Raw genomic sequence first — 15,522 nt, 5'->3', positions numbered from 1 at the left:
ATGGTATAAATAGAAAAAATTATAAACAAAAAAATAGAAGGACTATTCGAATGAAATAATTATTTCTAGAAATCTTAGAAATTTCTGTGTTCAGGGAAAGAATGAAAAGATGTTAGTAATGGGATTGTTACAGTTAGAGAAATAATGCCTGCCACCAGCAAGTATTTGTTCTCATGACCTAATCATGAGAATAAGAGCTTAATAACTGTGAGCCATGCTAAGGGTTCTCAACATGTTAAGGGCTGACCTTCTATGATTCTCTTTTCTCTGCTTTATTTTCATACTGTGAATTTATAGGAAAATGTTTCTATAATATCATTAGTGCTGATACATAGTTTTAAATCTCTCTAGGGATACTTACAGAGAGTTTGACTCACCTCAGATTATAGTATTTTTTTTCTAAAGATTTATTTAGTTATTAGAGAGTGAGGAGAGGGGCCAAAGGGGGAGAGAGAAGGATAGAAGCAGACTCCTTGCTGAGTGTGGAGCCTGATGTGGGGCTCGATCTCATGCCTCTGAGGTCATGACCTGAGCCAAAATCAAGAGTTGGACACTTAACGACTGAGGCACCCCTGTAATTTATTAAACTCTCTTAATGCATATACTTTTATTTGAGAATAAAATATGACTTTTTACTTGTAGTAGAAACCATTTTCTGGTTTAAGTTTTAGTTCTAAAAATGAAATTGATTACATAAAGTGTTATGTTACAGACTTAGACTCAAAATTAAGTTATTCAGGAGTTTTATATATATAGTGTGTCTTAAGTGCTGATTAATACTTTTTACTTTTGAAAAGCATTCAACCCAGCAGAATTCTGTTAGTTCAAAAAAAAAAAAAAAACCTTTTCAAAGTCTAGTCTTCTGGTTTTTGAATCCTTAGTAGAATAGTTAATGTTTACTCTTGGATTTTCCCAATTTTGAAACAAGGAGGGTTGTTATTGGGATAGACACATTTAAAATTAGTGACTCACAGTAAATACTGAATAGTTGTTAATTTACTTCTGTCCTTTATAGAATACGTAGTTATATTTTGTGGGAATTTATCCCTGAGAGAACTTTGGCAATATTTTCAAGAGTTGAAATAATGAGTATGAAATTGTCTGTGTATGTGTGTATGTGTTAATTTTTAGAAGAAACCAAAGACACAGAAGCTCCCACGGCACCTCAGAATAGCCAGTTAACGTGGAAGCAAGGCAGACAGCTGTTAAGACAGTAAGTAATGGTTCATTTTCAGTTTTCTAGAAGGATCTAGGCATGAAAGTGCTTATAATCAGTCACTTTGCAAGGAAAAAAATATTTGATAGAACAGTGTAGAGTTTTCATATTGCTTTCTTTATTAGACTTTTGGATCTTTTTAAAGTTTGTCTTCTCTGAATGTTCCTTTGAACACTGCTCAGGATGATGTTTTTTTATTTGTAGAATAGAATGTCATAAAAGCTGGATGACTGGAAGGCCAGAACAAAAACAATACAGTTCATACTTGTGGATACTCTCATTCCCATCATTGTAGAATTCACATACTTGGGTTTGTTTAGGAGTATGACTGGTTTATACAGGAATTTAACTGGTTATTTGAAACCTTTCATTTAGCTTGTCAAATCCTACTTTTAATTGAATTTTTGAGGATCTCTGTGATGTTTGAATTCTTTGCTGTATTAGAAGTAATGGTGTGGCATATCTTACTTATTGTCTTTTATCTGTTTGTTTCTCCCCTTACATTTTTAAAGCTTTGATACACAAACTGATATTCTGGGTAATTTACAATTATTCACTCTTTTCAACTCTATACATCTTTAGCTTCACTTCAATAACCCAGTGAAATGTGGTCAGACCCTTGATTTTATTACTACCTAGAACTATCCTACTCTGGAATATTCCATGATCCAACAATTACCTTATATTCCACCTTTTCCACCCCATTTCCCATGTTATTTACTCTCTGACCTTACCTAGATCTTTACATCCTCTATTTTCCCCTTTAGCTTCTTTAGCTCTGGTTAGTTTTGTTTTATTTCTTTTTTGATATGGGTTTTTCTTGTTTTTATTTACCTAACTCAAGCTTAGACCCCATGATCCATCACCCTTTTAATAGTACCCTTAGCTTTCTTGCTGCCCTCTCTTACTCCTCTCCTACAAGTCATTTTACTATACCTGCAGTATCCGAGCCCTAATTTAGTCTTGCTGTCTCCTGCTTTTATTTCTAATTAAATCTTGGGAAAAAAATCACAGAATCCTCTGAACACTACTACATGTTCATGGTTTCTGGTACAAACATAGAGAGTCTTTCTCCATAACCCCGGTCATCTCCTGCTACCATTGCCCTCAGTAGATGATACTCTAAACTTTTACCATATCTCAGCCCATTCTCCCTTACTCATTAGAGCACCCTCAGGTTCTACTTCACTGAAAATATGAAGGCTGTCAGGTGAGAACTCCCTTAACTTTTTGTTTTCCTTTCTATAGATGTATTTAAACCTCGTATTTCTTACTCTAGTTTCTGATGTTTCATTCAAACTCTTGAAACTATCAATCCAAACTCGTAGTGACTAAAATTTGCACAAGCTTTAGTAAAACATTATTCTTTGGAAGGATGCTCAGGTAGAAGTGGAATTGAGGCAAGTGCTAAATAATAAATAACTGAGTCTCTGAAAAACAAGAGTTGACATATACTTGAGGATTTGGCCAGGGAATGGAAACATTCAGGATTATGTTCTTATTCTCTGGTTTTCTGCTCCTCTGTATATCAGTTTTAATCTTTTCTATTGAAAACCACTTTTCTCAAGATGACAGGGGACTCCATGTTTTAGTAAAAATTGGCTTAACTTGATCAAATAAATGCCCATGAGTCAGTCAGTTCTTTTTACCAGGGATGTATGAGATTTCAGACCACATGGTTAGAGTGTGATGGCATTTTTTTCCCTAAAAAGAGAATTGCAGGTTTTAGAAGAGTGCAATAGCTATAGAGAAATCAGTTGTACAATATTTCTCTTATAAAAGCCTAATGTAATTGCCTTGAATAATACTCTTGTCACTCCACATCTTTCTCTGAGAGTAGTTTATCTCTGTAGTCTTCCTTGTTCATTTCTCACCTGTGTACTCTGTTTTCCATTTTGATACTCCACTGAAGCTACTCACAAACACATTTAAAAGGCTTTTTTTGGTTCCTATTTGATCGTTTGGAAACATTTGACATTATTCTTTCGTTTTTGAGCTCTTTTTTCTTTCTCTGCACTGTCATTTCTCACCCTTACTTCTCAAGTGCTTTCTTTTAATTTTCTTTGATTTCCTCTTATTTTTCTAGCCCTCTAGATGTCTGTGTCCCCAGGCTTTCTGTTCTAGAGCTTTTTCTCAGGGTAACTTCTTTTAAATCTATGGCTTTAAATACTGTCAAACACTGATGACTCCCAAATATATATATTGAGTCCAGTTCTCTTCTGAGCTTTGACCTATCTTACTATTGTGCCTAATACATGTTGTAGTATCTTTCATAGATACTATATGATTATTTGATATGTACTATATAAACCAGATTTGGACCCTTTATTCTTCATTTCATTGAATAGAACCATCATGTAAGCTAGAAACCTGAAAGTTTTCTAAAATTCTTATATCTTCTTTCATTCTGCTACCATGTTTGTGTACCAAGTGTCTAAGACTATTATCTTATTTTTCTCATGTTTATTCTCTTCAACTGCTGTGTTAGTGTTGTCACCAGTCTACAAGTTGGCAGGTATAAATATATGAAATTTAATATTTGAAATTTTCTCTTATAGATATCTTCAGGAAGTAGGTTATACAGATACAATATTAGATGTACGGTCTCAGCGGGTAAGGTCATTACTTGGACTATCCAGTTCAGAACCAAATGGATCAGTAGAAACAAAGAACTTAGAACAGATCCTGAATGGAGGTGAATCTCCCAAGCAAAAAGGACAAGAAATCAAAAGGTATGATCTGTACTTATAGGTTAACATTGTTTATATAATAGGTACTCTGAATCTCTTTACTTCTGTTATTACTGTTAATAATTTTTAAAGCAGATAGAGTTCAGATTTAAATACTTTTTCCCTCCTACATGGTACCGTGGGCAAATAAATTTTCTGTTTAGGTGCTTTTTAAATTGATCTAAAGTTTTGATACCAAGAGAATGGGTATAGATCTGAAATAGGTGCAAAATTTAAATTTCAATTTGAGAGTAATGTCATGTAGTTCAGAGCTATTTTAACATTCTGATTATTAAATTTTTGCTAGGGTATTTTCAGTAAATTATAATGGTATTCTCTAACTAGCAATGGCTTATTTGTGAAAGAAACAAGATTTTGTGTTATGTTTCTGTTCAGAAAGCCTCGATTTATACTTTTTAAAATTTAATGTCATTACTGAGATAAAATTCAAATACTATACATTGCCGCCATTTAAAGTATATGGTTTGTTTTCAGGATGTTCAGAGTCACTCAGCCATCACCACAGTCTTAGTTTTGAAATTATTCATTATCCCCAAAAGGAACCCCATACTCCTTAGCCATCACTCCCCATTGCCCCCTCCACTCCTTTCACACCCAACCCTAAGCAACAGTGGTTGGCAAAAGTCTATATTTCTATAGAGTCCCTATTCTGAACATTCCTTTAAAAAAAAGGGATTTTATTTATTTGAGAGAGACAAGGCACGAGCAGGAAGAGGGGCAGAGGCAGAAGGAGAGGGGGAGAAGCAGACCCCCTCCCCTGCAACAGGGAGCCTGCCGCTGGCCCTTGGGATCACCACCTGAGCTGAAGGTAGACACGTAACTGACTGAGCCACCAGGTGCCCCTATTCTGAACATTTCACATAAATGGTTATTTTGTGAGTGGCTTCTTTACCTTACCTTAGCTTCATATTTTTTAAGCTTTATCCAAAATTCCTTTTTATTGCCAAATAATATTTTTTTATGGATATATCACATTTTGTTTATCTATTCCTTGTCCAGTTGATGGGTGTGTGGAGTGGTTCTACATTTTGAAATAGAGACTGATGCTACTTTGAACATTGGTGTATATGTGGACATATGTTTTCAATTCTTTGGGTATATATACCCAGGAATGAAATTGCTGAGTCGTATGGTACCTCTGGGTTTACTTTGTCGAGGAACTTCCAAATGCTTTTCCAAAGTAGCTAAATTATGTTTACATTCCCACCAGAAATTTATGAGCTGTAATTTCTTCATGTCTTCATCAATATTTGATGTTTCTTGTCTATCAGATGTACCTTTGGTTAATACAGACTTGATAATGCAAGGAGTTAATAATAGGCAGATAGAATCTTTTCTTTTTTTTTTTTTTTAAGATTACTAGACGGTCTCCTTGAAAACATAGGTTGGAGGGGATCTCTGGGTGGCTCATTGATTTAGCGCCTGCCTTTGCCCAGGGCGTGATCCTGGAGTCCCGGGATCGAGTCCCACATCAGGCTTTCTGCATGGAGCCTGCTTCTCCCTCTGCCTGTGTCTCTGCCTCTCTCTCTCATGAATAAGTAAATAAAATCTTAAAAAAAAAAAAAAAAAGATTGGAAAGACATAGAAAAGAAAAAGAATGGAAAAAATAGATAAGTTTATTGAGTTCCTTTAGAGTTTCAGAAATGAATAATGTGTATAATTCATAAACTAGTATTATTTAATGCCATAGCTTTATATCATGACATTATGCTTTTATTTAAAACATGTACTGAGGGATGGCTGGGTGGCTTAGCAGTTGAGCATCTGCCTTTGGGTCAGATCCTAATCTTGGGTCCGGGATTGAGTTCCACATAGGAACTGACTTCTCCCTCTGCCTATCTCTCTGCATCTCTCTCTCTGTCTCTCATGAACAAATAAATAAAATCTTAAAAAAAATAAAACGTACTGAAATTTTCAAGTTAACATAAGCCTTTGCTTTAGGGTTTTTATTTCTGAGAAATAAAATCTCTTCAATAAAATTTGACATCAAATAGAGCTCTTATTTTCTTTACTCTGGCTTTTAGGAAGTGCAGGATATTTTTGTGATATATGAGAAAAAACAAAAGTATTGTGCATTTTTAAGCTTGTCAGCTAATCAGGCTAAGTAGTTCACAGAATTTATAATATTTAGAGGAATGCACACCTGAGTCTGAATTAAGTCTCTGCACCAGACTTAATCTTCATGTAAAGCTTCTTGCCTTTACAAGATTAAAACTTTAATAGGTTTCTTTTCTGTTGTGTTTCAAAAAACACATAACATGAGATCTATCCTCTTAACAATTTTTTAAGTGTACAGTGCAGCATTGTTAACTATAAGCACAATGTTGTAAAGTACATCTCTAGAACTTTTTCATCTTACGTGACTAAAACTCTATACCCATTGAATAGCAACTCCCTATTTCCTCCTCCTACCATCCTCTGGCAACCACCATTCAACTTTCTGTTTCTATGAGTGGCTGTTTTAGATACTTGATGTAAGTGGAATCATGTGGTGTTGGTCCTTCTTTGACTGCCTTATTTCACTTAGCATAATGTCTTGAAGGTTCAGCAATGTTGTAGCATATGACAAATTTTCCTTCTTTTTATGGCTGAATAATAATTCCATTGTATATATAGTATATACCACATTTTCTTTATCCATTCATGTGTTCACAGATGTTTAGCTAATAGTTGTTTTTAATCAAGGCTGATTTCCATCTTAGTAAGTATACTTGTATAGTCTGAATCTGCACTAATGCAGGTGTGTGGTTCACTAATTATTTAGGCCTTTGAAAACTCCTAGAAATGAGAGAAATGATCTAACATGATGAGATTTTAGCAGAAGGATGTTTATTACGTTCTTATTTATAATAGTAAAAAGAAGCAATCTTAATGTTTAACAGTACAGGAATGGCAAATTTTAAATCATATTCTTAGAGGAAGTATAGCCTCTATTCTGAAGAGTGACCAACTAGGTTTAAATTGTGACTTTACCACTTACCAGCTATGACTTTGGGCAAAGTACTTAACCTGCCTGTGCCTCAGTTTGCTCACTTGTAAAATAGTAATAATAGGGTTAATATGAAGAAGAAGTAAATTAATAAGGGAGCGTTTTTAGAACAATGCCTGGCACATAGTGCTAGCTATGATGGAGTATTGGGTATCCTTTGAATTGTAACCCTACTAGAGTAATGTTTACTAGATTGTGCTGAGTGAGTGTCCCTCTTGTATTTGTTGGTTTATTATAGGGGGATGTTTTGGATGTATAATGCATCATGTCACAAAGTGTCTACTTTATGAGGATTCACAGGAAGACAGAGTTCTCTTAGATCTTATAACTAAGAAAGGCTTTGTTGCTTCTTAGTAATTGATCTGATTTACCTTTGAACCTCCAGTAGTTGCTCCCTTTCTTTTTTCACTATGCTTGGAATCTTGGTATATTTGTGCCCTGCAGACATGCTTCTCCAACCTCCCACCCCCTTTCATCTTTTTTACTTACCAACCTTACCCTTGATTTCATTTTATTTTCTCTTCATCTAGACATACTAATTTTTTTTTATTCTGTTAGTTTTCTTTCTAGAGTGAGAGAGGATAGTAAATAAATAGTTGGCAAAGAACTGTTATAAAATACCATAGACGAAGACTTTTGCTTAAACCTCATGGATTAAAGCCACATTTTCATTGTGTGCCTTCTGGAACCTCTGTTAAAATGACAGAGACTTTTTAAGACATATTCACACATAAAAACCAAACCAAACAAAACAAAAAACTGAATATGTAGGAAGAATGAGAGGATATACTGTCCATCAGATAGTATATTCAATTTAACAATTTTGAAAGCTGGAAAGAAAATGGAGGAATATTCCATGCCATAAATCTAAGGGCATTCAGAAGCAATAATAAAAGGAACAAGCCAATTAAAGTCATAAAAGACCAACAAATCTATGAAGGCTAGGGAATTAGAGGTATCAGATACATCTGAATTGGGTTTAGAGGGGGTTATGATAGGAGTATTGGTTTAAAGTGGATGTAAGAGGTAGATAATATCTCAGATCTCCCCTTTTATTTTATTTTATTTTATTTTATTTTGATCTCCCCTTTTATCCTGTGTAGCAAGCTGAACACCCCTCTACCTATCGTGGTATATTTTCTTAAGATTTTATTTATTTATTCATGAGAGGCAGAGGGAGAAGCAGGCTCCATGCGGGGAGCCCGACGTGGAATTTGATCCCGGGTCTCCAGGATCAGGCCCTGGGCCAAAGGCAGCGCTAGACCACTGAGCCACCTGGGCTGCCCTATGGTGGTATATTTTCTAGTGAAGTTGAACCATGATTTCTGATTTCTTAAGAACTAAAGCAACTCTACTTAATAGAAGTTAAGTAGATAGAATCTACTTAACTGGAAACTGGAAGAATTTCTAAATCTCCAGCTGAGCAGTGAGATCCTCTGTTTTCTTCTAGTATTTGGCTTCTGGTATATTGGCAGTGGGTCTTAGGATATTGAAATTTATCACATAAAATAGAAAAGACTTAATAATACTGACAATAGGGATCTGCCAGCAAAATGATGAGCCTCTGTCCTGTCATGCAGAAGTGAAGTCAGCTGCTTGGCAAGCCTCACCCATGCATACAGTTAGCTTTTTAGTGCTCCATTCTAAAGGTGAACATTTTAGAAAAGACTTTAATATGGAAATTAGTGACCAAGGAACCAAGGGGGCAAAAAAGAACTCAGAGAAAATAGGGAGAAGATTTTTCTTTCTTTCTTTTTTTTTTTTTTTTTTTAAGATTTATTTATTTATGATAGACAGAGAGAGAGAGAGAGGCAGAGACACAGGAGGAGGGAGAAGCAGGCTCCATGCCGGGAGCCCGACGTGGGACTCGATCCCGGTACTCTAGGATCGCGCCCTGGGCCAAAGGCAGACACTAAACCACTGAGCCACCCAGGGATCCCAGGAGAAGATTTTTCAAAACTGTAATGACTCTTCTGAAAAGACTGAGAGAAGATAATACCTCTACAAAACAAATAGGATATTATTTAATGTTAGACATTAAGGAGGATGGGCACGTGATGTAATGAGCACTGGGTATTATATAAGATTGATGAATCACTGAACTCTACCTCTGAAACTAATAATACACTATATGATAATTGAATTTAAATTTAAAAAGCTCTAAAAGGTTCAATCAGAGATCAAAAAGGTACTGTTAGAAATTAAAAGGTGTGATAGAAATAATTTCCATGTAACAGTTGGAAAATCTGTTGAAAAATCATCCCCCACCACCAAAGGACAAAAGAGGAAATTGGACTGAAAAGATAGGAACATTCAAAAATCAGTTCAGCAGGGCCAGCATCTGTGAGGAGTTTCAGAGAGAACAGGCAAAATGGTCTTGAAAAGATTATTAAATTAGCAATAAAAGAAAATTTTCTGAAATACATTTACAGAATGTTAATTTCCAAGGATGTTTCTAGATTAAAAGAATTCTTTATTCATTATAAAAATTCATTCATTATAAAATTATTTTTAAAAATCCATACAAAGGCCATCATCATGAGTGCTAAAAAGAAGCATCTCAAAAGAAACAGCCTGTTAGCATGAAAAAAGGGTAAAGTCTCAGACCTTTAATAATCCATGGTGGCTTTAATTTTCATTTTTTTAAAGACTAATGATGTTGAGCATCAGTTTATACCATCCACATATCTTTTGATACAGTGTATGAATAATGTTGCCATTTTTTATTTTTTTGTTAATTGTTAGCCCTTTAAGTGTTCTTTATATGTTCTGAATACAGGTTATCTTCATCAAATATGTGACTTGCAAATATTCTCTCCCAATTCATAGGCTTTTCTTTAAATTCTGTTAACAGTGTCTTTCAAAGAACAAAGTCTTTAATTTTGGGATGTCTGAATCATTGTCTTTTAGGGATTGTATTCTATTTGTTTTTTAAAGCCATCCATGTGTATTGCTGTGATTAAATACAAATTTTAAAACCTAAAACATGAGTTTCACTTTAGAGAGAGACATTTCTAGCCAAGGGACAGCACTACTTTATTTGTGGAAGTTCAGAACAGAATTATCATGTCTTATATGTACTATTTTCTATTTTTCTGTCATTAGTGTACCAATTTTGTCAATTATCTTTGTCTATTTATTCATTCATTCATTCATGAGAGACTCAGAGAGGGGGGGCGGGCAGAGACAGAGGCAGAGGGAGAAGCAGGCTCCATGCAGGGAGCCTGACGTAGAACTCGATCCCAGGACTCCAGGATCATGCCCTGGGCTGAAGGCAGGCGTTAAACTGCTGAGCCATCCGGGCTGCCCAGTCTTTTAATCCCCAGATGTTATTACATATTATAAATGTTGAGCTGGAAAATGTGCATTGTGTTGTTGTGGTAATTTGTATTTGGGAAAATCATCTCTTTGTACATTCCATTTTGATGCAGGTCCTTAAACAATGAGCTGGATTAGGCAGAGTATAGTAGACCTATTAAAATCCTATGCTATGTTAAAAAATAGTCTGAATTGGGGTGCCTGGGTGGCTTAGTTAAGCATCTGACTTTTTTTGTTTGTTTTTTTTAGTAAGATTTTATTTTATTTGAGAGAGAAAGCAAGAGCACGTATGCACGGGGGGAGGGGGGGGGGGAACGGGAGAATCCCAAACAGATTCCACACTAATGTGGAGTCTGACTCAGGGCTCGATCTCACCACCCTGAGATCATGACCCAAGCTGATACCAGAGTCAGACACTGACTCTGGGTGAAATGAGCCACCCAGGAGCCTACGTATTCTGTTGATTTCTGCTCAGGTCATGATCTCAGGGTCCTGAAATTGAGTCTTGTATTGGGGTGGGTTCCTCACTGGACATGGAGCCTGCTTAAGATTCTCTCTTTCCCTCTCCCTCTGCCCCTCCCTCCCCTCGCTTAAAAAAAAAAAAAGTCTGAATTTGAATTGTATTGTGTCCTTAGAAACAATCAGGGAGGTGAGAAAGCTCCAAATTTTAGATTGTTATTCTTTTTGGTACCAAAAGATCTAGTTCAACCCAAACAGTTTATAGGTAAAGAAATTGAGGATAAAAGGTCTAAGTGACTTGGCCAAATTCCATCATCTAGTTAATGGAAGAGCAGAGAGACTTATTGTGAGAGTCTGTGTTGGGCTGAAATTGCCACTGTTCTCTTGTTTTTTAAGATTTTATTTTTTTATTCATGAGAGACACAGAGAGAGAGAGAGAGGCAGAGACACAGGCAGAGGGAGAAGCAGGCTCCATGCAGGGAGCCCAATGTGGGACTAGATCCCGGGACTCCAGGATCATGCCCTGGGCCGAAGGCAGGCGCTAAACTGCTGAGCTACCCAAGGATCCCCTGTTCTCTTTTGTCACTAGACATTTAAACAGCTATTTCAAAACCTCTTATTTGTATATAGTGGGAACGTAGATTATAGTTTAAAAAGTGACTTCATAGGTAGATAAAAATAGATAACTTTATTACCTATTAAATGAATGGTTTTGAGAGACTTGGAAGTATTTTTTTAGTATATTAAGAATCCTGTGAGAAAATCTGTGAAGTTTATTGGAATATTTATATCTGATTTACCCCACCACTTTAAATCTGGGCAGATTTTAGTCTTCAGACATTTGGGCCAAGCTGTAAGAGATTGTAGAACTATAAGAAATGCTAAGCTTTTGTTTCTTGCTTATGATAGCTTCATTTTGAGATGTAATACCATATTTGAATGTCTGTTATAAGATTTTGACACAGTAATTACTCGAAGTATTTTGGTCAGTAATATTGGAGAAACTTAATGGAACAATCACTTTTACTTTATTCAGAAAACATAAATATTCTTCATAATATTCTTTTCTTGGATAAAATACTTAGGTAATGCATTATAAATAGATTGTCATTGGAATCTCTATACTACTTTCAAGTATTGTTTTAAAATATGAACCGGAAAGAAATGTTAGAATTAACTATTAGAATATTTGGATTCATCTTTTTCCCTTTTGACAGGCCCTCTGGTGATGTTCTGGAGACATTCAATTTTTTAGAAAATGCTGATGACAGTGATGAAGAAGAGGAAAATGACATGATTGAAGGCATCCCAGAAGGAAAAGATAAACATCGGTTGAATAAACACAAAGTAGGAACTCAAGTTTTAATTTTTATTAGCTAAAACAAATATACACATGTATTTGGAATAGAAATTTTCAAGATATCTTAAGTTACATTGAGAGTGATTATTTTTTATCATCTCACTTGAAAGTTTTATGTATTATCAGTTATTATTATCCACATATAGTAGAAATTATTATTTGCTGTATCATTCACTAAAGAGCAAAAAGGGGTTTTTATAGAACTAGTCTGGTGATTTGAAACTTAAAAAAAAAAACAAAAAAAACAGAACCCCTTCTCCACTCCTGCTACAATTAAGAATTACTGCTGAAGTCTGTCTCTTCATGTTCAGTAAACAGGTAATAAAGTGAAGCTGCAATGGGGATACTCCCACTCTGGGTGAGGGAGTAAACTGTGGATTGTAAATGTATGTGTCCACATTCTTGGTAAGGATTAATAAAAATGTACTTCTGTTCATAACCTAAGAAACTGGATTATCTATTTTATCAGTGATGTAGGTTAGTTATAAAAGTATACACAGATTAGATGATCCATTTATGAATTATCATGGTAGTGTATAGTATTTCAAGTATTTTAAAAAGTGTGTAGTATTTTAAGTATTTTAAAAAGAGTGCATAGGTTAAGTTTTTGTTCCTTGGGATGTTATAATAATGTTCTTGTTCGTCAAGAAAAGTTTCTAGGCTATAAAACAGTTTTCAGTGTTCTGTCACATTTCATGTGTGTAGCATGGGTGAATGGAGATTTTGATCCATCTCTCTCTCTTTTTTTTTTTTCCCCCTGGGAGGCAAAGCACTGTTATTATCACAGCTACTAACTTAAGATCAGTTAAAATCCTTATTAGCTATGCCATATCCTTGTGAATTATTAACTGCATATGCAGTTCTCAGTGAGTGAAGTCAGTTTAACACAATGTACCAGAATGTGAGTGAAAAGGCCTATAAATAGGGGTAATTGTGAATCTATGATAATTAAAGAACTTAATTTTTTATTAGTATAGTATCTTAACCATTTTTTACTACCACATTACTTGCATCACATCTTACAGTAATCTTCACATGACACTGTTAAGAACCATTTATATAGAGTGTAATTTGGGATTGGTGAAATAAGTAGAAAAATCTAAAATTTTGTATATGTAAGTAATGTAAAAATGGGAGTGCAAATATAAAGATAATTGTCTGAAAACATATAAAGGATCCCTTTAAAATCTAGGATAAAAGTAATTCTTGGCTTATGTTCCATTTACAGATAGGTAATGAAGGTTTAGCTGCTGACCTAACAGATGATCCTGATACTGAGGAAGCACTGAAAGAATTTGATTTTTTAGTGACTGCTGAGGATGGTGAAGGAGCTGGAGAAGCACGGAGTTCAGGAGATGGCACAGAATGGGGTAAGGTGATAAAGAAATGTGGGGGTGGGAGAATAGCTTTTAAAAATGCATTGCTATTAAGTATTATATGTGGAATGTGAGTATTTGAATGTGTGGTGGCAGTTAAACAAGAGCAAGGGGAAGTGGTGTTAATAATTTCAGGGTATTTTGCAACAATTTATTTAGATTTGTGACAAAACTATTGTTTGATGTATGTCTTTTGGTGGATTTTGACTTCTGAAATTTATTTTGATTTAAAGTTGAAAGAAATCCAATTTCTTTCTTCTTACATTTAAAAAAAGTGTGTAGTTTTAAACATTCCCATCATTTAATTTGATAATAAATCTAGGTTTAAAGATTTAACTCTTCCATTATGCCCGTATGATGTTGCCTGACTTATTGCTAGAAAGTAATAGAGCTCCTAATCCTAAATTAGAGCTTTACATTGAACAATGTTTAGTGAGGGTATTAAGCTTTATTCATATAATATTTAGGATGTATATGTCAGGGCCTAGCCTTTAGAAATGACGCATAATGCTAATAATAATCCACCCATAACTAAAATAAAACAGTTGTATTTATACAGTGTTAAAAACCATTTAAAAAATAAAAGTATAATAATTATATTATGATAGTAGCTGAGGTCCACTCTGTTGTTCAGTTAGCTTTTAATACCAGCACGTTATCTGGCAGGTAGAACTCACACTATATTACAGAGCTTTATTGGAGAAGGTTAATAAATTGTACCTTAATGCATCTTTCAAAGAAACACCAAAGTTGCTTAGTTACTCACAAAAGGAATTATCATTAGCTTCTTAAAAACTACTTTGGTGATGAGGATCATATGTTATTTAAAAATGCCTCATTCGTGTATTGAAACTGAATTTGCTAATAGAAAGAGAAACAAAACCTAATAGGTGATAAAATTATTTATTATCCTGATAACAATTCAAGTACTTAAAAATCTGAATTTTGTTACCAGCTTTCTTATTGATTATAATTCTTAAGCATTGTTTCAGACTTTTACTTAATCTCTTCTAAGTGGAAAGAGAAGAGGCACATTCATGGAAAATAGGAAAAAGCTTCAGAATTGCTTTCTAGACTTGGAATATACCTTTTTGTACTTACTATTTGAAAATGGCTATATTCTAGTTTACTTTTCTTAAGAATTAGCCTTGCTCAGGAGACACTTTAATAAAAATATCAAAGTTTTCTTTAAGCTTCTTTATGCAACTCATTCAATGTTGGAAATATCTAATTTTTTTCCCCAGTAGTTTCTAAAGTACTGTCTTTTTTCAGGTTATTTTATAATTACATAAGTACATTTAAATTATATAAATATATAATTATTTCATAACTCATGCATTTTAGGAGGTTTAGAACCCACATATACCTGTGAAGAAGAAATTAAAAATAATCTATAATGCCACTATGTAAAGAGAATCATGGTTAACATACATGAGTATCTATCTTTACTTAACAAAAGATTTTGCTGAGTGCCAAATTATAACCTACCCTTTTCACCTAATCTTCTGTAACAGCATTTTTAATAGCTTCATAGCTTCCTGATATTCTGTCAGTATGTTCTATTATTTAATTGGGGCTTTACTGATGAATACTTAGATTATTTTCACCAAAGAAAATCACAGTAGTTTTCAAATACCTCTATAGCTAAATCTTGGCACACTTCCCACTTGCTTTGCCTAAAATTGCTGGAAGTTTAACTGCTAGAAGAATATACAAAAATTTCAGGAATTTAATTTATATAAAACGGCATTATTTCTTTAATTATGAAATACATATTGTGTGCAGTCAATTGTTCCTTCTGTCCAAAGACTTTTAGCTCTTGAGCAGTTTCAAAAGCAGGCCTAAATAGTGAATGATAACTGTAAAATACTTGCTTTTACTATTTGAGAGTGACCTGATTCTCTTTGTGTAAATGGAAGTAACTGAAAGTCTTTTCCTTATAGATGAGACTGAACTTTAAAGCATTTTAAGTTTCCTAAAGGAGGAAAAGAACAAAATTGTTTAGGCAGTTTCTTTCCTTCACAAATGAAAAGTGTCAAAGATCTATGCAGTGT

The 15,522-nt window shown here is 34.4% G+C and overlaps 1 protein-coding gene across 6 annotated transcripts in view; it reads left to right on the top strand.

Annotated features, from left to right (window-relative positions):
• STRN3 (striatin 3) overlaps nucleotides 1–15,522 on the top strand; it is a 120,632-nt gene that overhangs the window by 69,628 nt on the left and 35,482 nt on the right. For all 6 annotated transcript variants that reach the window (XR_005363099.1, XM_038544400.1, XM_038544401.1 and 3 more), the window contains 4 exons: nucleotides 1,132–1,213; nucleotides 3,775–3,948; nucleotides 11,950–12,079; nucleotides 13,321–13,462. Coding sequence is in view for 5 of the 6 variants with exons in the window: in XM_038544400.1 (XP_038400328.1) it covers nucleotides 1,132–1,213; nucleotides 3,775–3,948; nucleotides 11,950–12,079; nucleotides 13,321–13,462 (528 nt within the window). In the remaining variant the exon portion in view is untranslated. The remainder of the gene's footprint in view (nucleotides 1–1,131; nucleotides 1,214–3,774; nucleotides 3,949–11,949; nucleotides 12,080–13,320; nucleotides 13,463–15,522) is intronic.

Source organism: Canis lupus, chromosome 8 (assembly GCF_011100685.1).
Source record: "Canis lupus familiaris isolate Mischka breed German Shepherd chromosome 8, alternate assembly UU_Cfam_GSD_1.0, whole genome shotgun sequence".
NCBI classification, from domain to species: Eukaryota; Metazoa; Chordata; class Mammalia; order Carnivora; family Canidae; genus Canis; species Canis lupus.
This window is presented reverse-complemented; position numbering and strand designations above follow the sequence as displayed.